The following is a 25,361-nucleotide window of genomic DNA, read 5'->3' on the forward strand; positions in this document are numbered from 1 at the left end:
GTATATTTTTTGATAGTTACCTTTCGCCCCGAGATTTATTTAATAGTGTTATAGAGAGATACTTGTTGAATATATGCTTTGAATCAGTATTCATTTTAAAGTGAGGGATGATGCACAACCTATTTTGACCTATAGACCTATAAAATCTTACAGAAATTATATCGATTTTACTTATCAAAGATTAATTAATCTCTATCCCATGGATATCTTTCAACATGAATTTATATTATTTTCCCCTCAATTAAATGGAAAGCACTTTAAGTAAAAACAATTTTGCCCCAGCTTTAGTTAATCTTGATTCCAGCTCATGTGCTGTTAGCATTTATGCCTTAAGTCTGGAATCTAAGTAAAAATCTTTTTTGGAGAGTATGTAATTTTTAAAATTCCAAATAATGAATTATGTGTCCCTTTAAGGCACTCAAACACATTTCTCAAAGTTCTTTCTTTAGATCTTACAAATCCTTGTAAATAGGGAAGAGTACTCAGTATATACAAACATTGTTTTTCTTGTAACATAATTCAAGAAGTGAAAAACCCACGTAAACAATTACCTTCTTTAGGATGGTTGTCATTTATTATGACCAGGTGCAAAGTCTACATTGACACATACATACTATCAATACATGAGGATGGTTGAATTTTTCACTGTTTTTTACATTGTGTAAATCCAAACTTTAGATGATTCATTTACAATAACCCATTAAGTACTTTTTCTGATATTGATGCTTTTCAACAGTTATATGCCTTACTAATGTTTTCCCCCTTAGATATATGATTAAAAGTTCCCAGTCAAGATGGCCGGTTGACTACACGCCATAGCAAGCTCTGCTCATCCCAGATCTCTAGAAATGATGGAAAAGATAATTAATGAAAACAAGCAAGCAAACAAACAAACAAATGATAAACATACTGGAAAACAAGAAAGTAAATCCACAATGGACCAGAAGCCATGAGGAATCCCTAAAAAACAGATTTGAAGAGAGATCTGTTGAAAGAAGAAACAGAAGCCCAACCAGAGCACACGAGAGTGTGGGACCCCACCCAGAGTGCTCTGCACTCAAAAGACAGAGAATGCGGGGGACAGGAAGGGGCTTTGGGGGAGTACTTGGAGGGAAAGAAGCAGTATAGATATGGCCAGGAATCAAGGGAGCAATGACTGAGCCCTTGGGTGGGCGAAGTGGAGCAGAACTCCGGGGGCTGCAATGCCCAGGAGGCAGGGGCTGTCCTGGGGAAGACTAACCATCAAGGCCCTACCCCTCAGCGCTCAGCCACTCTCTCACTCCACTGAACTCTGTCTCCCCCAGAGCTGGCTGCACAAACAGAAACGGCAAACGGTCTAACTGCATCACCACTACCAACCTGCGCACAAAGAACCTCCAAAATTCAAGAAAAGCCAGTGCCAAGAAAGGAGGACTCTGTAGTGAACAAATAGTAGAACTCACACCTAAGGAGACAGTAATACTGCAAGAGGGATGCAAGGCGATGCTGTATCTCAAAGAGAACCAAGTTGATGCTGTGATAATGAAAATCTTGTATGTTGTGTTGAAACAAAATAAACTATGATTTAAAGTCTGCAACAATTGGATGATTTTCTTACTAGTACTGATTGATACCTGAGGCGACTTCTGATGACTGCCATCTATTACTCACGTATTTTTCAATGAGGTCTTTACTTGAACATTATCTCCGTTTCCCCTTTAATAAATGTAATTAAATTACTGCTAATGGTTTGAGTTTTCAGGATACACCAGGAACTTTAAAAGTACATTATATACATTTTCACTTAATCCTCACAATAATCCAAGGACAGAATTGATTTCTTATTTCCGTTAACAGATGAGAAAACCGAAGCCTGGAGAGGCTAAGAACCCTCCTCGGGGTCCCACAGTAAGTAATGGAGCTTTTACTAGACCCCGAGTCTCTCTAGCAACAAAGCAACTGCTCTGAACTCTCTCTGATGAGAAACAATTGTGTAAACAACTACATTTTTCAAAACAAAAAAAGCACTACTATCTTTAGAATACATCTCACTTCTCATAGATCATAAGTGTTCACAGCGCTTTCTGTAAGCTCACCTATCAACTTCACAGCGAGATTAAAAAGAAAGTTTCCAGCCTTCAAAAATACAGTGACAAGCTTGAAAAAAATCTCTGTTTTTATCCATGCCACATCCACCCTCTCCTTTTATCATTAGGCTCACAAATGCAGGACTCTGTTTGCAGCATCGGAACTTGAGAGAGCTTTTCTCCAAACTCGAATAGCTTTGAACATCAACTAAACAGCATTACAGAGGAAATCCACCCTTTATTTTGGGACAAATGCCCAGCTTTCTTTTGCATTGGCTTAATTTCTCTTAAGTACTATATGAACATAAGCCTATTTTAAAGATTAGTAACTTAATACACTACATATTGTTAAAGAAAAAGATGAACGTTGTTACCAAGTGATGAGTTATACAGGTAGTGGGGTAACTAGGCCAGTACAGTTGCACTTGGGCGCTGATGAGATTCAGAGCATAGAAAAACCCAGTGCTTTTAACTCTGCTTATCCCCTGGCCCTCCTGGTCAGTTTCAGTGGAGGGGGCCCTCCATCTCCAAGCATGGAGACCTCCCAAGGGAACAAGTACAGCCACCGTGGGCAGGACTGTGGGCTCTCCTGTCATCCTGCCCTCCATCAATATAGTGGTAGTTCTTACAGTGATACACAATTATTCAGGTTTCCAAAGTCTGTTTACTTTAGCACTTACATTGTTTTTCCTTTGCCTTGAGTGCCACCAGTTGTGCTAAATACGGCTTTTAAATTTGATGAATAGTAAGAATATGTGCCATGTGAAAAACACTGCTGAACTAACCTGAAGGCCACTACAGGGCAGAAGGGGAGAAAAGAAATGAAAATAGAAGGGAATGGAGAGCAGAAAAAAGGAAGAAAGGAAAGAAAGGGAGAGGGTAGTGAGAGTCTTTGATTACAGGTGTTCTGTGGGGGAGATGGGGAGCCCTACACTCCTCCAGGCTGATGGGCAGGGTGAGCTGGGGTGTACCAGCCAGCTGGTATGTACGATTTAGCCATCAACTTTTAAAACACTCTAACTAGCTGAAGCCCTCTGAGGGTTCCAGATGCCCCTCAGTAACCCCTGGATGTCTTTGCAATCCATCAACGAACAGGTTAATGCCTGATATAACAAAAGACTTTCAGGACTCTGGTGCCAGCCACCCAGATGTTAGATATTTGAATAGCATCTTTGCACTTTCCCTAACTAAGCAAATTTTTAAGCTCAACCCCAGGATACTACTTGTTTGCTTAAAGAGATCACTCACTCATTTCCATGTTTTGATATAATCACTAACGTCAAAGATCCTGTCTCAGTGTTACAGCATTTCGTTTTCAGGAAAATACCTCTGGTTTAGAAACCCTTCCTCTCCCCATCATCCCCTTTACTCCTCCCCCACTGTAATCGTTCCCATAAATGGCAGTATTTCTCAACTGCGGTCAGGGAACAACTTGCATTAGAACCACTTGATGATGTTGATAACTATTCCAGTTTCTGGGTTTCATCTCAGGCTTCTTGAACTAGAAACACTGGGGGCATTCCTAAAGAAATTTAAAGTTTGAGAACTTTTGAAAGACTAAGGCCTAATTTTTATGTCCTCTTGCTCCCTCTGAATACCTACGATGTACACATTGTTGATCAGAGCCACTATTCATGTTGGTCATCTTTCTCTTTAGGACCCACTTAGTGTCACAATGATCATGAAGACATGTAAGAGACATTAGTTTGCATGGTTGTCCTTATATTAAGGCAAAAGTCTGAAAACGTGCAAATCCCAGATCTGATAGAAGAAAACTGCTCTCCAGCACTCTTATTTTTAAAGCATCTCTGGTTATTAGGCACTGAAAATAGACAAAAGGATGAAACAACCTGACTCTCACACCAATTTGGAACAATTCAGTTCCTATACTTCTACCAGGATAGACCAAACTCTCTTGGATGTATTCTATTCATCAGCAGTTTGTTTCTAGTAATAAAATGGCTACCAATTACAATAAAAAATAAAACCACTTCCACCCCCCAGCCATCCCATCCCACAAACTCCTTCCATTCTTAAAAGAGATGGTGAAATGGCCTTTGAATAAGAAACTCCTGCTTATGTGCAAGGGAAGAGACCAGCTGAGTTCAAGGGTTTGGGTTAGAGGCAGCTGAACTTTTCTGAATAAGAAAATGGAAAGTGTGTTCTCATTTTACTTCGCCATTGAGAAGGAGGGGTCAAAGAAGTGAGGAAAAGAAAGAAGAGGGTGAGTCACTGTGCGGGGGACAGGAAGCTGAGCTACAAAATGCACAGTTGCTTTTGAAGAACCGTGGTTGCCAGTGTTCCATTTTACATTTCTAGCCTCAACGCAATGTGAACTCCTGTCTCCACAGACCTTCACTGAAGTCTGTCACTCACGCACACAAATGCCTTCAGTGAGTGGTTTGCAGTGAAAGTTAAGGAAAATAGCCTGGTCTTGTTTGGGTGACTGCAGTACAGCACAAGGGCAGGGGGGCAAATGCTAAACCAATCCAAGTTGGAAGCAGGAGCTGAAAGACAGAAATGACCTTGAGAATTCAAGCCACATGGTTATTCATTTATCTTCTGTGGGGACCATTAAATTTGTCCATGAAGCATGGGCTAGCATTTGGAATGAACTTTATCCAGATTTTCAGGAGCACACTAGCAGCTTTTTTTTATTTCCTACTTTAGCTTTTCCATTTCAAAATCATGTTGACACATGTAATTAGCCGTGTTTTGTTAGTAGTTTAGAATCAGCAAACTCTTTGATCCTCATGCCTTCATAAAGCTCAGCATTTTCTGTGGGTTTTACTCCCAGGCTTCATTGTCCCAAAAGAAAAGAGATTTGTGGTGATGGTGTGGAGGGATGGAAAAAAATAAGATTTTTAAAAAGGAACCATAGGTTAGAAGATGAGAATGAAGAAGAAAGCAAGAAAATAGGAGGGAGACAGATGGTTGGGGAGTAGCAGACTCTCATTTGCAAGTTTGAGTGGCACAGGAATGTTTGTGTTCCTCCAAAATTTACATGAACCCTAATCACTAATGTGATGATATTTGGAGGTAGAGCCTTTGGGAGGTAATTACATCGTCATGAGAGTGGAGCCCTCATGAATGGGATTAGTGCCCTTATCAAAGAGACCCCAGAGAGCTTTCTAGCTCCTTCTGCCAAGTGAGGACACAGAGAGAAGACAGCCATCTATGAACCAGGAAGTGGGTTCTCACTAGACGATGAATCTGTCGGTGCCTTGATCTTGGGCTTTCCATCCTCCAGAATTGTGAGAAATAAATTTGTGTTGTTGCAGAGCCACCAGTCTATGGTATTTTTGTAATAGCAGGCTGCACTGACTAAGATACTACTGCACTTGGTAATAGTTCACACAAGGTGCATTAGATAATCACTCAGAGTCAGTGGAAAAAGTAGGCGTTCCTAAGTGGTAGATAGAGATCTAGCAGAAGATAGTGATCTGGAAATGTCATCTGGTTGTACTCTACTCAGCCAGGGCACAGCGAACTTCTCCCCCTGCGGACTAAGAGCTCAAGCCTTCAGAGAAATCAAAGCCTCTTAAAGAGTGAGATTTCCTGCGTGTCAAACTGTTCAGATCAGGTCTAGAAAATTCTCTTTAATTTAGAGTAATGTGAATGACTGAAATGTACTTTCTAGACTTACCTTATCCTCCTTTCATATAAAACAGCTTTTGAAAAAATGGCTGAGGTGCAAGTCAAGGCTATGTTGTGCGTGTGTGTGTGTGTGTGTGTGTGTGTGTGTGTGTGTGTGTAGCTTTACCCACTCTTAGATGAACCAGAAGCTAAAGGCTGGAAAGCAAGGAGAAGCCACACTCCAGACCCTCAGTAACTGAGAACACATGATGTATCTCAACTTCTTTAAGGTGACAGTTTGGAGGAGAAATAGGAACTACTGTAGGATTTGAAAACAAACCACTAAAGACGGACTCTTTTGGGCATTAATCTAGGCTTCCTTCTCCACCTAATAACAGTTGAACAACTTTCATTCCAGATGAGGGGAACAAATACTCAAACACACTTTGGATCTCTGTGATATTTATCTGCCTTGCCATTTTGCGGGGACGGATTTTTAGCTGCCTGGTCGCAGTAATCCTATCACCACACAGGCTGCTTTGGAAAATCAGATGAGCTATCTTATTGCTCTAAGAATTATAAGAAAATCAAGAAAAGAGAGCAAGGGGTGTTATGTGGCAAGAACTTCCCTGTGCCCCTCTTTACCTCAACAGACCTACTGCCACCCCTGGAGAAACACCTGCCCAGTTGCTAGGAGCATGTTGGCGGAAAGAGCTGTTGTGGTGTGCAGGAGCGCAGCTGCAGAGAGATGCAGACTTTTGTAACAAATACGAACAGCTGATTCGACAATGCAAGTTCTTACTTTGGGGAAAGAAAAACCTCACATGGGTTTTTGTTCAGACTTCTTTTTCTACAACCAGATGTCTCATCTTTGGTTACTTTTTCCTGATGGTATCTGTTGCTATCAGCTGTTCTAGATGTTTTTTTCTACCTTGCTATGCCAGACAAAATGAAGTATAGTCTTTTTTCTTTAGTGGCAATTTAATGGAAGAGAAATAGGTTTCTTGCCTGTGTATTTACTAGTGGTTAATATAGCAGTTACATTCTCCAGCATGTGGACTTTTTTCTCTTCCTTGTTTCTCATATATTGGAAGAACAAACAATCTAGTGCTCTAGATGTTTCTCTGGGCTTTAGAGCCACACCACAACTATCATGATTGTGCTTACTCTAAAAGGATAAAACATTTCCAGATATTTTTGTAAAATCAGGTAGCTGGATTTCTGCTCCTGAGGCATACTTTTGCTCTTCTAATAGTTGAAGTTATTCTTGTGTTATAAAAGTTAATTCGTTCTGTTTTGAGAATAAAACACATATGCACAAAGAGGTACTTTTTGCATATAAACTCATCATATTCAGAAACAGTTGTCATCAGGGGAAAACAGGAGCCTTCAATGGCAAATGAATATTCTGGAATTCCAATTCTTTAAAAAAAAAAGGTTTTATTTGGCTTGAATTGGAAATTATTTTAGCAGATTATATGAAGCAAGGCATCTCCTGCCCAGTAACTGGACTGAATTATAACACGTACATTTGTCCCAATCTTCCTAACTAATGCTTTTCTTTAAAAAAATTTTTATGTGTAAGCACAATTGAAAGTAAATCAGGAAAAGCTTTCAGGTATTTGATTACTTGACTCATATGTATTTTTATTTGACTCTTAGATGTGCCTTTCTTTTTTACCCCCTTCCTTCCTCAAGTAAATTGCAATTTCATTTTAATGCTTTTACCTCTATGGGTTGCATGCCTGTTTTTTTCCAGTTTTATTGAAATATAATTGACATACAGTACTGTATAAGTTTAAGGAGTCTACAGAAACATAATAATTTAACTTATATACTGCATGAAAAGATTACCAAAATAGGTTTAATGAACATCCATCATCTGAATATGGCTAAAAATTAAAGAAATAGAAAAAAAGTCTCTTCTTGTGTGAGAACTCTTAGGATTTACTCTCTTAACAACTTTGCATGCCTATTTTAAGAATTAAATAATGTTGATCAAATTTTTTATATATTAAATCACCTCATATGCATTTTATACTTTAAGGGTAAGTCAGCCACTGTAAAACAAAATATGCATTTATATTACAAGTGGTCATAGCTTCTTTGATCTAGCGCATGTTACAAACGTTGATGTAATGCCAGTTGGTTGGGCAATATTTCCAAATTTTCCTTTGTAAGTGGCTTAAAAATATACCAACTTCTAGCCTCTTGATCACAGGAAGAGTTATTATTACATCAGGGTAAATCATGGTATGCTGCTCCAAATTGGGTTTACAGAAATTTCTCTTCTCATAGTTAAGAAAACAATAGTCTGTCTTACACGCCCGGTGAATATCACTGTAAGGAAACTTTTTCCTGTAAATTAAATAATAAGTGTGGTTTATCGTGTCAAAATTAATATTGAAAGACTAGCTGGTGCCCAGGCTGTTAAGAAAGAATTTTGGTGGCCCAACTGAGCGCCCAGCAAGAAACCAGGAGCCTCAGTATGCTGAGGGGACTTTTCAGTGGTGACAGTGGCCCTGAAGAGGGGGAATCTGCCTTCCCCAGGGGTCAGTTCAGTGGTCCTTTCCTTTTCCTGGCTCATCTGCCTAGCCAGTATTCGAATCCTCTCGTAGTCCAAGTATAAACTGATTGGCTGTTAAAGGCTTAAAATATGACTGCTCTCAGGGATTTGCAGGTTAGTGGAGGTCAGATGCTATCAACAGTCTGAGTGAAGCCCTCATGGGGTAGCTGGATCTCCCCCTAGCCCCTTCTTGGTTGTGTCCTGAAGACTCCTCAGAATAGGAGACTTGGGGAGGGGATAGGGAGCGGTCATCCAAGTGTCCATGACCAGCGAGCACAGTCCAGAGGATACGAAACACAGCTCTCAGTGGGCACTCAAAGTCACACGAGTTTCCTTTCTGCCATCTTGCTGCCTGCCTTGTGAAGGGGTGAGCCTACGGTCCCTGTGGAAATACCGCTGACTCCTGGATTATAACTGAAATATTTAGTTGGTATTACATAACGAGGGAGGGACTTACAGGATGTCCCTCCTCCAATTCCCAAATAAAATAGGAAAAACAAAATAAGGCAAGATGAACATGATCCCAAACTCACTAAGAGCCATGGCACAAGAAAAGGAAAATAACTTCATTAAATGAACTTCAAAAATTAGTGGCTAAGGGAAGAAACAGAAGAGTCTGGTGCCACAGGAGGCAAGTGAAGCTTCCCACTTGTTCCCCAGGCTGAGAAGCAATACGGGGGGCAGACAGTGATCCTAGGAAAACCTGTGGATTCTCCCTAATACACGCCAGGTTGGAGAAGTGGACTCAGAGGTGGTGAACAGCCTGGGGAAGGTCAAGGCAAAACCTATAGCATGAAAGCCCTACATACCACAACAGGATCTTCCCAGAGACAAAGGGGGAACGAGCTGCCATGGTTGGCCTTGTCCTGGTACAGGGCTCTGAACGAGATGTCAGAAAATGGAACAGCATTCAGGTCCCCAGCAAGGACTGCCCTCAAGACCAGCACAGCTAACCTTCATTTTACAAATGAGGGGATTAAAAGCAATACTCAGAACTCAAATCACAGCCCTGAAGGGAAGATAAATTTATCACACTGGATTAGAGTGAGTAGATGCATTTGTCATCCGTCAGCCAGATCAAAAGAAGTGGTGGGCCCTCCTTATACGTGGAACAGAAAATCTCTTGAGAGCTAAGAGGAATATCATCTCAGAAAATACTGGTGATAAAATGATTGACACAGATACATCTTGGCTGTTTTTAAATCTTAAAGACAGAGATTTCTTTGGGAATCTAGACAGAAAAGCAAATCATTTTCAAAGTAATTGCTAAACTATAAAGAGTATGAATACTAAATTCTGATTAAACGGATTTCGGTGGGAGGACAAATCTGAGCAACTAGCAAGAATATATTATTTCTATGCTCCAAGTAAATAATGTTAAACAAACTGGTCTCTGTTTACATGGAGCTTATAGTGGTATTTATAGTAAAACAAAAAATGACGTGTTTTAACCAAAGGACCGAGAAAGGGAGAAGAATGAAGATTCTTTGGGTTTCACTTATGCTTGACTTATTATCTCATAATATCCTATGTTTCAAGAGAGGGACCATAGCAAGGAGGGTGGCAAGGGGGGACACAGGCTCCGAAATCAGAGAGACAGGAGGACCAGCCCTGTCTTTGCCTAGTCACATTATGGCCTTGGGCAAGTCACCTAACCTCTCTGAGCTTTAATTTCCTCATTGAATTCCCATTTCATTGGTTTCTTGGGAGGAATAAACAGGGGTAACATGTATCTAATATGTAACAAGTCCTCAATAAATGATAAGCACCCTTAACGGCTAATATATTGGAGAGAGATGATAAAAGATGGAAGGTAGATCTGGGGAAGAGGTTTAAGGAATTAGATGTGAACCTGGAAAGGAAGGAACCATGTAGAAGCCTAAGAAAAAAGTTCTAGAGTTTTGAAAACCTACAGAGTTACTAGGTGAAGCTTCAGTTAATTTGAATACTATTATACACTTTCAAATTCTGGTATTTTTTTTAACCTTTCTAAATGGAGTACTAAATTACTTAGTATGGTTTAGGAAAAATAGCAATGGTAGGATTAGGAGTCAGCAGACCTGACTATTAAGAAATTCTCTGTGTTCAGAAAGTAAATGCTCATTTTGTGACACGTGTACAAGGTTATTTTCTGTAGCATTGTTTGGAAGAGCAAAAGTTTGGAAACACTACAAATTGTTAAATCAATTAGGTGAGTCATCCATTTACCTGAATATCATGCAGCTCTAAAGAATATTCAATAACCTCTTATTAAAATGTGGAAAGATAGACAGGAATTTTATTTTTATTTTTAAAAAGCAAGGATCAAAACATTGCATATAGTATTTTACTTATTGAGTAAAAAGCAAGGAGATTAATATCTATATTTATATTTGCTTGTGTAAACACAAAGAAACTTTGGACAGATATACAAATTAAGAAGAGTGGTTTCTGTGGAGCAGAGGCTGAGAAGACCCAGGAAATGGTGGAGACGGACTAAAGTACTTTTCACTCTATATCATTTTTGAGCCAGATGTAAATTTCTATTTAAAAAATAAGTTAAAAATTTAAATGCTTTAAAAAAAATGTGAATGCTGTAAAGGGGTGTTACTCAGAATTTAAATTTATGAATCAGATTGCTTTATCCTGGCACCCACCTGACGTCAGTTCAAATTAAGAAGATTGAGTTTTGATTTGTGGAAGAGGTGGATGAAGAGGCAACAGGGTCCACTTTGAAGCATAATGTATATCGAGGGATCAGAGGGTGGAGGTAGGGTACATTGATGAGAGGATTTAGAATCTAAACTGTGTCATGGGGCACATGAGCAGTGGGGAGGCATGTCAGGATGGGGACAGTGTTGCAAGGAGGGGGAGAAAGAGGGCAAGGGTCAACTTGGCTTCCTAAGCAATTTTGCCTGGGTCTCTTGGAGCTATATTGCACTGAAAATCAGCTCAAGGCTGACCTTGCCAGGACTGCAGAGCCAAAAGAGGACTTCACTGGCATTTCAATAGCACAACAGCAGCCATCCGGGTACTACCACTCAAACCAGGTAGTGGAGTGTAAATAAAGATGGAAGATGTGGAAGAAAACTCTCAAGGGTTTCTGCTTCACGTCAGGACAGTTTCCTTGGCATGAACTCAGAGCCATAAAATGGAGGTTATGATAGTTAATTTTTTACCTGAGGCACAGAAGAACTAAGACAGGGAATTAAGAAAGGGTTTTCTTAGAAGGTTTCAGAAAAACAACATTTCTGAGTTATGGCCCAGTATTAAAATGAGAAGGTGACATATGAGGACACAACAAGTGTAACAGGCTAACTCTTTCTAGAAGACAGGTGATCACAGGGTCATTCCAAACTTGCTTTCTACGAGACCGATTAATGGGGGATTTGATTCCTAACATGTTGGTTGACATCGAGAATATTGGTCTCAGGAAGATGCATATTGTGAGATGCTTCTACAGAGCCAAAATAAAAATGAGCTACCTTTATACCCAGAACTGCTTTAATTAGATCACACTTTCGTAAGTAAAAAATATATATAGTTGTGGTGTGGTCACTCGTAAGTATCCTATTTCCTTTCTCACAATAAACAACGGTTGTACATTATTTGCCTAAAATATTAATCATTTCAAGCATAAGTGAGCTTCTTTCATCACTATGAGGGTTACAAATCTTTACCAAGTCATTCAGGATCAACTTTTAGCATGTGCCATAGCATGGTGGTAACATCTCTGGTAGAAAATTAAACTATTTACCCAGGAGGAAAATAATGTATCCCTTTGTCTGGCTTATTATCTTAGTTATGTACTACTTTATGAATCAGAAACGTTCAGAAAACTTTATGTTGACGGAGCAATAGAAAACAGCTAAAATATAAAACAGTAAGTGCCATTTCACAAGAGTCCTGTTCATCTCTTATTTGAATATTGGGCTTAGGAGACATATGATAAATTTGTGGACATTTAAAATCATTTGGAAAAAGGTTTCTCAACCTCTGTACCATTGACATTTTGGACTGGATAATTCTTTGTTGGGTGGGGCTGTTCTGTGCATTGTAGGATGTTTAGCAGCATCTCTGGCCTCTACCCGCTAGATGCCAGTAGCACCCTCCAGCCGTGACAGTCAAATGTCTCCTGGGCATCCACCACTGACTTAGAGGTTTGCTCACCTTCTAACTCCTTTGTGGTAGTAGAGGGAACACACCTCAATCTCATTCAACAGAAATGAAACCCAACAAAGGAAGTAAAAGAAATGGTTATCATTAAGCAAAACCACTTGGCAATCAAATGGATGTATTTCTCCCATGCCCCCAAATCAGCCCCCCAAGGCACTTCCTCACAGAATGCCGACCTAAAACTAAGGATTTCAACCTTCTCAGACGTCCCACACCAGAGGACAAAAATGCCAAACAAAAGTTGTCATACACACAGGAGTACCGGAATGGCATGGTTCCTTGTTACAAATTTTTCCCCGGAAGCTAGAACACCCTCTGCTGGGAAAAAAACATGTGCAATAGCAAATGAGAAAAAAACTCACTGTTTCCAGAAGCGGCTTTCCGGAATTTCGTAAGGTCAACGTGCGGCGGTCTGCTGGGTTTTTGTGGAGGGGGGCCCAGGGTAAACAAGGAGGGCAGGGGTTTCCGCTTGGGGGTGGCTGAATTCTGGTCCTCCTTTTCCTTTTCTTGACTTTGGCCCCAGGGCCCTGCCATTGTCCGCTTCGAAGGTGTCTTCAGGAACTTGGCAGGAGGAGCCCCAGCGGCCGGCTCTTCCGGATTCATTTTGCTCAGCAAGAGATGCTTAGCAGCATCTACCTTCCCATCTTCTCTTTTTTCTTCAGCATTTTTGGAGAGGCCTGGGGCCCCTCTGCTTGCAGCAGGTTTCAGAACGACTCCAGGAAAAGGAAGACTTGACGTCTCGCCTCCATGCTCTCTATTCTCTAGGTTGTCCCTGGCTGGTTTCAAAGGGCCGGATTTGGCCTTGGCTCCCAGGGGAGCCGGGGGGCCTCTCTGTTGAGCCCCAGTCTTGGTGGGGCTTTCATCTTCCTGGGGGTCATCTGCATTCAGGGATGGCTTCTGGCCAAAGACAGGTTTGGGGAAGAGGGGCTTGGGGTCCTGATCTTGTGAGGCTGACATAAACTTGCCTTTAGCCCCAGCCAGCTTTGGGAAGACTTGCTTCGGTTCATTTTCCTGGGCTGGATGATTTGACCCCGGCTTGGGGCCTGGTGGCTTAAAGTCATGGTCTTGGTTTACACTGTGAAGTGAAGGCTTATTCCCAGGAGGCCGGGGAACTGCAGGTTTGGAATCTTCTTTGTGCAAGTTGATGGGCTTGGGGCCTACAGGTTTCAGAAATCCTGGTTTCACCTCGGGGTCTCTGGTGGCCGAGTTAGCCTGCGGTCCAAACCTGGGACTCACTCCAGTCGGCTTTAGAAATGGAGGTTTGGGCTCCTTGTCAGGCTTTTCCTCAGAAGAAGGTTTTACCCCCAGAGGGGGCTTTGGGGACCCAAACTTGGGCACATTGCTCGGTCCTGCAGGAGGGCTGGCATTTCCTTGGTTGTTGAATACGTTCTTTTTGGCCTGTACTCCTGAAGGGGAGTTTTGGCCCGGGACCTTGAAGGGCCTGCTGTTGACCGAGACCTGCTCCATGGGGTTGCCCCCTGTGTTAAACTTCGCCATGAGGGACTTCACATCTGCTTTCCCATCCTGCAAGCACAGGGAACAAAAACTCACTGAGAGCCCAAAGTCTCACTTGCACAACTTAAAGTACTACACTTTAAAGGGTTTCCTGGTTTGAGGCCTGCAGCGTCGCTGATTGGTTCGTGAGATGTTGTAACATTTATCTTCCTCTATGGCAAAATCAGTTGTGAGAATTTCTTGAAGGGGGAGGGCTATGATACTTAGACTTTTTTTTTTTGGTTGTCTTAGACTGACTTGCTTTTTTTTGTTGTTGTTAAGTCACAGCTTATCTTTTCCCCTTTCCTCTCACTGGTTCTCTAACTCTCTTGTTGGATTTACTCTGAACTTGGTATTTATGTGTTTTGTTGAACTTGAAAAAATATGAAAGTGACTAACAAATGACCTCTTCCATATTTTATAGCTGAGTCTCTTAAATAGAAACTGCATTTAAAAAATGAAAGCAAGCGCTTCTGTAAATCTGGGTTGCATGCTTTACACAGCATAGCCACGTTTGACATTTCTGTGTTTGCAAGCCTGTTCTTGTTCCCACCTATATTTAAGGTCCATCTGTTTGCTAACAGGGAGATGTGGCAGAAAAACCCACTCATTTTTATACATAAGCAATAAAATGAGTTTTTCTACTTATTGATACATATTTAGTGTAAATGATTCAACTGGAACCAGACTAGCAGGCAGACTGCGCTCATTTTCAAGGGGCATAGTCTGGAGCACACAGGGCAGGTGACGAGGAAAGAGCAGAGACAGTCTGGAAGATCTCATTTCCAGATGCTGGTTTCTGCAGTCTCTGTTCTCCTGGTCTAGAATTAGGGTATTACCTAGTAAAGAGGGCGGGCAGTCACCTTTCTCTGTGACTATAATCCCATGTAACCTGGAAGAATTCATGGTGGGTTTGCTTTTTCTCTCAAAAGACAGGAGTTGAACTTTTCTAGTTCTCTTAGGAATATTTGAAAATCTGAGGCTTAGAAAAAAAAAAATCACAGGTAGCCACGACAGTTTCCATTTTTTGCTTTAAAATTCACCTAGAAAACGTTTTCTTACTTTCTATCCTCACCTGTCACTGCCGAGCGTATTTCTTCTCTCAAGGCCCCACTCAGATACCACAAAACCAGATTCTGTCCTGTTGGGAAGAATTGCTCCCTCCTCTTAACTCATGTAGCACAGCAGGCCCTGCTACATGCTCCTGTGTTACTTCCTTTCCTGATAATAAGAACCACCGTTTAGCGTGTAAACACATGTGCTTGATTCTGAACCAGGCAAGTTATCTATGTCGCCTCATCTCATTCTTTTGGATGATGGCATTATTTAACTCCATGTCACAGGAAAGAGGATTGAGGTTGAAACTGCAGGAGGACCTCATGTAAGAGCATGGGAACTCGGTTGGAATCCTAGTGATTAGCAGGGCCTCAGTTGCACAATCTGTACAATGGGGATAAGAGAGCATATCTGCCAGAATTGTCATGTGTGTTAGAGACAGAATTTGTAAAGTGCCTGCCTGGCCCTCAGCCTGGGCTCAATGTAAGGAAATTATTATTATTAGAAACGTTAAGTAGCATATTCAAGGACTCACAGCCAGGAACTGTGAGGACAGGGTTGCAGACTCAGGTCTTTCTTGGGCTCCAAAGTCCAGAAACTGTCTCATTCCCCTTTGTATAGAACCCTCTGAATTCTAATATATTTGGGAAATTGTTCAGGTTGGCACTGAGATGAATACCGTGAATGGTGATTTTAAAAGAAATGGTCCCTTCAGCAAGAGTTTCTCTCCGTACCAAACTATAGTCTTTCAGGACTGGGGTAAGGAACCTAGGCAGGAGGCGAAAATGGGGTGAAAGGAGCAATTTCCAGCTTGGTTTTGCTCCTTTAATTTACTACCCTGTATCCAAGTTGCTGAAAATATCTTGTTTTCTACCTTGCCTCCCTTGACCATTTTTTTTATCCCCATGATTTTCTCAAATCCTCAAGTAATCCCCGGAGGTAATAGGTAGGAAGGCAGCAGAACCAGGGAGAGTTTGGGTGCTGGCAGAGGGAACAGGTGAAGATGGGTCCTACCTTGTGCCTCCTGGGAGATCATAGCTGCAGAGGACTTTAAACCTTAACACAAGATGCATAAAAAAATATCAATACAAAAATTTGCTCCCCACCTGGAAGAAAGTCTGTCTCTAGGGAAGAATCTTTTATTCTAGACTCACTCTATATTTTGTAATTTATATTCTAGATATACAATTTAGTCCAGAATGATAAGAGGCTGCAGAGTAGAGTGGTTAAGAGCATCGACTAGGGAACCAGGTTTTGAGTCTGATCAGCTATTTACTGTAAGGTGAGGTACATAAGCTCCCTGGGCCTCAGTTTGCTCACCTCTATTAAGGGAATAATAAAGTCGTGTCATAGGGCTTTAAAAGAAATCAATATCTGTAAGGCACTTTAAAGAATGCCTGGAACCTGGGAGGGTTTCCTATTTTTATAAAGAAAGTGAAGACTTAGAAATTATCTATTCCACCTCTCTCACTGCATTGGAGACAAAACAGAAACTAAAGGATTTAAGTGATATCCTATTTAGTCACAGCAACTTCACAACTTGGATTTCATGGGGGGAAATCCATGAGACACACTAACACATTGTCAAACTGCACACCCTGGTTTTAGTTTAGAAAATATGGAAGTGGTTGATTTGGAATTTAAGTCCCAGATGCCAACTCAAAACCACGAGGCAGTGCAGTATCATGGTTAATAGCAACGTCTCTGAAATCATTGACTTGGGTTCCAGCCTTGACTTTGCTACTCACTAGCTGTGTGATCAAGCAAATTACTTAACCTCTCTGAAACTCAGTTTTCTTTACCTATAAAATGAGAATAATGAGTACCTATTTCTCACCGGGTTTTGTTTTTTAATTAGGATTAAATGAGTTAATGCATGTAAAGTTCTTAGATCAACAATTGCATGTAATATACATCCAAGGATTGTCTGCCATCATGATTTTTTTTTTCTCGAATTCACTAGTCACATAACATCATTTCTCCAGGTGACCAAATTCTGAAGTTACAATCATTAATGTTATGTCTTAATTTTAAATTAATATGACTGAAACAAACATACTGCTGGATAACATCATAGAGTTTATGATGTTTGAGTTTGGTTTCCCCCCCAACTCTGAAACTTTCAACTGTATGTTGAAAGACAGGGAAAGAAAGAGCCACAGGTTCCTACGTGGGACACTCTGAAGAAACAGTAACAGCATCTGAATTTACTAATATGTCTCGTAAATCAATAGCCTGAACTCTACAACTATTTAATCTCTTATACTGACTGCTTAGCTTTAGAGGTTTTTAGTTGTTACAACTCTTAATAAGTTTATCAGATAAAATTTTCAACACCCAGATTCGCCCTTAATCTTAACAGTAATAGCTAGATTTCTTTCTTTATGATAATGATAGAAAGGCAAAAATGATAAAATTTTTTTGACATTCTCTCATTCTCATTTCATTCCATTTTCTAGGGCTCTTTTTACTTTAAAAAAGTTTAAAAGAGGGTAAGAGCAATGTATTTTATGAAAAAAGGAAAAGTAAGCCTGCTCTAAACCCTGACCCTCCAAGCCCTCATGCCCCAGTTCTATGGGGATCATAAATACTGCCTTATCAGTACAGTACAAGTTCATGCTTATTGTTCTGGAATAATTATTAATAATGCTCCCTTTTACTCTCAAAATTGACCTGCTTTAAACAATAAATTACATGGTGAACTTACCCAGTTCCTCTCTAGAGTCAGTCAACCACTGTTATCAGTTTGTTATGTATATTTCTAACTGTGCATATACAAATATATAAAAATAAACACACACGCACATCCTTTCTGTCCTCGCTTTTTGCACAAATGGAAACCCCTGCTTTGCACCTTGCTTTTATCCTGAACTGATACTAAGTTGCTACACACCAGCTCAGCGGGATGTGTGATCAGCAGCCACTCTGATTGCTTGGTGCCTGTGCAATTCCAGTTGTTAAATATTTTCAATATTAATTCTCCTTTTCCCCCCTTGATAATTGGATCCATATCAGTGCATATTATTTGCACCATCTCTTAAAAAATAGACTTAATTTCTTTATTTTTTACAACAGTTTTAGATTTACAGAAGAATTCAGAAGATAGTACAGAGAGTTCTCACATAATTTACATCCAGTTTCTCCCTTACTAACCCCTTACATTAATTTGCAGGACCTCTTTAACTTTTAATGACTTAAAGATCGGGCTTCTGTTTATTCTTAAGAAGAGGCATTTCACAATCTAGGAGATCTCAGAGTTTAAGATATTTAAGTAAAACAAACATTTTATCTTGAAATTTACTTGAAATTTATTTGAAGCAAATTGTTATTAATTCCAGCTGTTAATGAGTTTGTGCAGATCTTTCTCCACTTAATGATAGTTACATCCAGATAAACGCATTGTAAGTTGAAACTATCCTAAATAGAAAATGCATTTAATACACCTCACCTACCAAGCCTCATAGCTTAGCCCAGCCTACCTTAAATGTGCTCGGAACACTTACATTAGCCTATAGTTGGGCAAAATCATCTAACACAAAGCCTATTTTATAATAAAGTGTTGAATACCTCAGGTAATTTATTGAATACTGTACTGAAAGTAAAACAGGATGGTTGTATGTGTATGGAATGGCTGCAAGTATATGGGTTGTTTACCCTCATGATTGCACAGCTGACTGGAAGCTGTGAGCATCACGAGAGAGTATCGTACCACATGTTGCTAGCCTGGGAGAAGATCAAAATTCAAAATTCAAAGTTCAGTTTTTCCTAGATGCATATCGCATCATTATAACGTTGAAAAAACCTAAATCGAACCATTTTAAGTCGGAGAACGTCTGAACAATGTTTAGCCAAAACTACTCCCGTGCATTGCTCTATAATTATACAGGTGTAATTGTAGAGATGCTCTTGACAGAAATGAATTTCCTTTAGCCCCCGTGTTTTCCCCTTCCTCAGAATTATATACCTTCACTAACATAAACTTAACATGCTTTTCACAGTCCCTGGGAAGATGCAAAAATGCTTTAGCTATATCCTCTGTACTTCTAGTTAACAACTCCAGATTCCTGAAAATCTTTTTTGCTTTCAGCAACTTACATAAAGGCAATAAATCAAGTACATACTTAAACAAAGGCTGAGATGGCATTTAGGACAGACATCAAGAAACTACACATCAAGAAAATGTTTTCTTTTGCAGTTAGTTCATCTACATATTTTCATATGGAAAATTAATAACATTGGTAACTGGATTTTGTTTGGTTTTAAATATATCTTGGGCATTAGGTTAATCCAGAGGTTCTCAAATTGGGGCAATTTTGGCAATGTCTGGAGACATCTTTGATTGAAATGGCCAACTGAGAAAGTGCTCTTGACAACTAGTGAATAGAGGCCAGGGCTGCTGCTAAACATCCTACAATGCCCAGGACAGACCCCAAAACTAAGAATTATCAGTCGAAATAGTGCTGAGATTGAGAATCCCTGAGCTAATCCTCTTGCTCCTGAATAATTGGAAACATCTTACCAGAAATTCTGCTTTTAATTTTTTTTTTTAAACATCTTTATTGAAGTATAATTGCTTTACAATGGTGTGTTAGTTTCTGCTTTATAACAAAGTGAATCAGTTATACATATACATATGTTCCCATATCTCTTCCCTCTTGCATCTCCCTCCCTCCCACCCTCCCTATCCCACCCCTCTAGGTGGTCACAAAGCACCGAGCTGATCTCCCTGTGCTATGCGGCTGCTTCCCACTAGCTATCTATTTTACATTTGGTAGTGTATATATGTCCATGACACTCTCTCACCCTGTCACATCTCACCCCTCCCCCTCCCCATATCCTCAAGTCCATTCGCTAGTAGGTCTGTGTCTTTATTCCCGTCTTGCCACTAGGTTCTTCATGACCTTTTTTTTTTTTTCCCTTAGATTCCATATATATGTGTTAGCATACTGTATTTGTTTTTCTCTTTCTGACTTACTTCACTCTGTATGACAGACTCTAACTCCATCCACCTCATTACAAATACCTCCATTTCATTTCTTGTTATGGCTGAGCAATATTCCATTGTATATATGTGCCACATCTTCTTTATCCATTCATCCGATGATGGACACTTAGGTTGCTTCCATGTCCTGGCTATTGTAAATAGAGCTGCAATGAACATTTTGGTACATGACCCTTTTTTTTTTTTTTTTTTTTTGCATTTTCTGATAATTTAATCAGTTAGAACATATTTCTACAGCTATCCTTTCTAAATGTGAATAGTATGCATTTTTTAAAATAAATTGAAGTATAGTTAACAGACAATATTATATTAGTTTTAGGTGTACAACATAGTGATTCGATATTTTTATACATTACCAAAAAATCACCACGATAAGTCTACTACCCATCTGTTACCATACAAAGTTATTACAATATTATTGACTATATTCCCTATGCTGTACATTACATCCCCAGGTGGGAGGGGAGGATATGCATTTTTTTTTTTTTCTTATTAGTCATCAATTTTATACACATCAGTGTATACATGCCAATCCCAATCGCCCAATTCAGCACACCACCATCCCCACCCCACCGCAGTTTTCCCCCCTTGGTGTCCATATGTCTGTTCTCTACATCTGTGTCTCAACTTCTGCCCTGCAAACCGGCTCATCTGTACCATTTTTCTAGGTTCCACATACATGCGTTAATATACGATATTTGTTTTTCTCTTTCTGACTTACTTCACTCTGTATGACAGTCTCTAGATCCATCCATGTCTCAACAAATGACTCAATTTCGTTCCTTTTTATGGCTGAGTAATATTCCATTGTATATATGTACCACATCTTCTTTATCCATTCGTCTGTCGATGGGCATTTAGGTTGCTTCCATGACCTGGCTATTGTAAATAGTGCTGCAATGAACATTCGGGTGCATGTGTCTTTTTGAATTACGGTTTTCTCTGGGTATATGCCCAGTAGTGGGATTGCTGGGTCATATGGTAATTCTATTTTTAGTTTTTTAAGGAACCTCCATATTGTTCTCCATAGTGGCTGTATCAATTTACATTCCCACCAACAGTGCAAGAGGGTTCCCTTTTCTCCACACCCTCTCCAGCATTTGTTGTTTGTAGATTTTCTGATGATGCCCATTCTAACTGGTGTGAGGTGATACCTCATTGTAGTTTTGATTTGCATTTCTCTAATAATTGGTGATGTTGAGCATCTTTTCATGTGCTTCGTGGCCGTCTGTATGTCTTCTTTGGAGAAATGTCTATTTAGGTCTTCAGCCCATTTTTGGATTGGGGTGTTTGTTTCTTTAATATTGAGCTGAATGAGCTGTTTATATATTTTGGAGATTAATCCTTTGTCCGTTGTTTCGTTTGCAAATATTTTCTCCCATTCTGAGGGTTATCTTTTTGTCTTGTTTATGGTTTCCTTTGCTGTGCAAAAGCTTTAAAGTTTCATTAGGTCCCATTTGTTTATTTTTGTTTTGATTTCCATTACTCTAGGAAGTGGATCAAAAAAGATCTTGCTGTGATTTATGTCAGAGAGTATTCTTCCTATGTTTTCCTCTAAGAGTTTTATAGTGTCCAGTCTTACATTTAGGTCTCTAATCCATTTTGAGTTTATTTTTGTGTATGGTGTTAGGGAGTATTCTAATTTCATTCTTTTACATGTAGCTGTCCAGTTTTCCCAGCACCACTTATTGAAGAGACTGTCTTTTCTCCATTGTATATCTTTGCCTCCTTTGTCATAGATTAGTTGACCATAGATGCGTGGGTTTATCTCTGGGCTTTCTATCTTGTTCCATTGATCTATGTTTCTGTTTTTGTGCCAGTACCATATTGTCTTGATTACTGTAGCTTTGTAGTATAGTCTGAAGTCAGGGAGTCTGATTCCTCCAGCTCCGTTTTTTTCCCTCAAGATTGCTTTGGCTATTCGGGGTCTTTTGTGTCTCCATACAAATTTTAAGATGATTTGTTCTAGTTCCGTAAAAAATGCCATTGGTAATTTGATAGGGATTACATTGAATCTGTAGATTGCTTTGGGTAGTATAGTCATTTTCACAATGTTGATTCTTCCAATCCAAGAACATGGTATATCTCTCCATCTGTTGGTATCACCTTTAATTTCTTTCATCAGTGTCTTATAGTTTTCTGCATACAGGTCTTTTGTCTCCCTCGGTGGGTTTATTCCTAGGTATTTTATTCTTTTTGTTGCAATGGTAAATGGGAGTGTTTCCATAATTTCTCTTTCAGATTTTTCATCATTAGTGTATAGGAATGCAAGAGATTTCTGTGCATTAATTTTGTATCCTGCAACTTTACCATATTCATTAATTAGCTCTAGCAGTTTTCTGGTGGCAGTTTTAGGATTCTCTATGTATAGTATCATGTCATCTGCAAACAGTGACAGTTTTACTTCTTCTTTTCCAATTTGTATTCCTTTTATTTCTTTTTCTTCTCTGATGGCCGTGGCTAGGACTTCCAGAACTATGTTGAATAATAGTGGTGAGAGTGGACATCCTTGTCTCGTCCCTGATCTTAGAGGAAATGCTTTCAGTTTTTCACCATTGAGAATGATGTTTGCTGTGGGTTTGTCATATATGGCCTTTATTATGTTGAGGTAGGTTCCCTCTATGCCCACTTTCTGGAGAGTTTTTATCATAAATGGGTGTTGAATTTTGTCAAAAGCTTTTTCTGCATCTATTGAGATGATCATATGGTTTTTATTCTTCAATTTGTTAATATGGTGTATCACATTGATTGATTTGTGTATATTGAAGAATCCTTGCATCCCTGGGATAAATCCCACTTGATCGTGGTGTATGATCCTTTTAATGTGTTGTTGGATTCTGTTGGTACATGACTCTTTTTGAATTATGGTTTTCTCAGGGTATATGCCCAGTAGTGGGATTGCTGGGTCGTATTGTAGTTCTATTTTTAGTTTTTTAAGGAACCTCCATACTGTTCTCCATAGTGGCTGTATCAATTTACATTCCCACCAACAGTGCAAGAGTGTTCCCTTTTCTCCACACCCTCTCCAGCATTTATTGTTTCTAGAATTTTTATAATGTAATACACTCTAAAACCTACAAATAACTGTAGAGAAACTAATAATACGAAAGACTATCACTAGATTGTTTTTAAAGTTCCTTGTCTTTGAAAGTCTCATCTTTGTAAGTTTCATTTGTAAAGCACAAAAGAAATAAAACACCCATGCATCGTGGGTAATTAATGAATTTAAAATAACTTTGAGCCTAATTTTACCTCCTTAATATGTGTTAGTGTCACTTTTGTAATTAAAGCATGAGGAGAATGAACCACTCTTATGGATGCTGTTATTCTTTCCTAAATAGAGCCCAAGGAATAAGAGAAGAAAATGATTTCACTTGATTGCATCTAATGCTTTTAATCATGAGGGAGTTGGTAAATAACAATTGTTTATCCAAACTGGTCTCTTTCTCCCTCTATCTCTCTGACTCTCCTTTTTCTTTCTTTCTTTCATCATTGATCAATTTTACCATGTGTAGGTTTTCTTTTTTTTATTACTATGTTGAGATAACATGTCAATACTCATGATTTATTTGGTCTGAATTGCTAGTGCTTCTCAAGGAACAAAATTAGTTCCTACCACCGCCACCATTGTCCAGAACAGAACCCCAGGTAGAGCGGCATCAGTGGCATCAGGCTGCAAGGAGATGCATATGTAGTGGGAAAATGTTCCTGGAAGCCTGCCCTAGTCCTGCCCAGCACGGGTGGAGGAGGAAAGAAGGCAGGTGAGGGTGGCGTGCTGCATGGGAGAACACAGCTTCTGCTGAGGTGATGGCTCATGTTATTCAAATTTAGGATCCACTCAGCCCAGGATTGACCAGAGGTATAGCAAAAAGACAGAAAAGATAGTTCTTCTGTAAGCCAGATAAATTTACCATCCTTGAGGTAGGAAGCAGGCTGGTGAAAATTTGGAATAGACTCAAACAGTTCAAACTTTCATAGAGCAATAGTAGTATTTAGCATCATGGATTCATATTGCCTAGATTAAAGAAAATAAAACAACAGATATATTCCTCATGACCAAGCCAATCCCTCCCCAACTTCCCAACACACACACACACACACACACACACAGTGATAAGTTGTCTTTTCTCTTCAAAGTGACTTGATCTGCTATACCCAGTAAACTTGGAAAAGGGATTTTTTTTGGGGGGGTGGATTATTTTAGTCTGAAAATAAATTTTCTTAGAACTTCTATTGTTAGAAATTATGTAATAAAACGACTTTAATTGCTTTTGGTTGTCAAGATAGAGTTAATGGTTGAAAATACAGTACTTATGACAATGCTTCACAAGAGAGTAGATGGCAAGCTCCACTCTAGACACTGAAACTGCAGTAATCTTTTTTTCATCCCTGTTAACACTGTCTAAATATTTAGGCACTTAATGAATCATAATTTATGTATTTAACGTGTGTACTCTGTTTTCTTAAGGAGATGTAAAAGCAGGGACCTGGTTTTATTTTATTCCTCAAAAACAACCCCCCTCTGCCACCCCCTACCCAAATAAGCACTCCCATAATGCCTGCACATTTCTTTCCATAATCGCTATTAAACATATGGCTGACAGGCTGAATTTACTCGAATTTCTTCATGACTGATCACACAGACGAAAGTAGAAAGAAGGATTTCCTTAGCCTCTTAAGGAGCATTGAACCCAGTCATGAATCTATTCTCGAGAGCTCCTTGCTTAACGGAATGTTTACTTCATGGCGAATAGGCTGTGATGGATTCCAGTTGGCTGAGCCTCTGACGCTGAAGGGAGCATCAGGCCCCTCTTCAACAGGATGTGGGAAGGTGCTTCTCACCACAAATTGAGTTCCTGGGGTGGGAGTGGACTGCTGCAGGCTGGGCAAAGCATAGGGAGGAGGAGCTGGCAGTGGGAGAAGTGGTGGCAGCCCCGACTGTGACAACCCCTTACATTTTTGTCAGTGACTTGTGAAGGTGGAGAGGGAACTGCAGACCACCCCAGCCTCATGTTGTGAGGTGAAATATAGTAGAAAGAAAACACCTGGCATGAGTGGGGTCTCTCCGGGAGCTGTGTGTGCATGGCTTCCCTTGACGCAGGTCAATGTGGCCTTGTTTCCTCAGGAGGCTGGCCTGGGCATCTTAGCAGAAAACCTCTGCAGATGTCACTGTGTATCATCATTCCCTCTTCTGGGATCGCAGGCACTTGCTGCTCTGCACTCTTTCCTGGTTCCTACTGGGTTCTCTCGTCTAGGGTGAATTGAAGTAGAGGAAGCCAGGTCACACAGCAACTGGTAAAGCTTAACCAGTAAAGGCCCACCTCCTAAATGCTGTGGCACCTTGAACTCTCCAGGTATATTGATCAGTTAGGCTTTTGGGAACCCTTTGTCTTTAAAGACAGGCTTGAAAATGACCATCATTCTACAAATTAGAACCTTCAAACCT

General features: G+C 39.9%; 1 protein-coding gene across 4 annotated transcripts in view; it reads right to left on the bottom strand.

The window, feature by feature from the left end:
• FYB1 (FYN binding protein 1) overlaps positions 1-25,361 on the bottom strand; it is a 117,557-nt gene that overhangs the window by 79,436 nt on the left and 12,760 nt on the right. For all 4 annotated transcript variants that reach the window (XM_061187736.1, XM_061187734.1, XM_061187732.1 and 1 more), the window contains exon 2: positions 12,726-13,887. In XM_061187736.1, coding sequence (XP_061043719.1) covers positions 12,726-13,860 — 1,135 coding nt within the window. In that variant the 5' untranslated portion in view covers positions 13,861-13,887. The remainder of the gene's footprint in view (positions 1-12,725; positions 13,888-25,361) is intronic.

This window comes from Eubalaena glacialis, chromosome 4, assembly GCF_028564815.1.
Source record: "Eubalaena glacialis isolate mEubGla1 chromosome 4, mEubGla1.1.hap2.+ XY, whole genome shotgun sequence".
NCBI lineage: Eukaryota > Metazoa > Chordata > Mammalia > Artiodactyla > Balaenidae > Eubalaena > Eubalaena glacialis.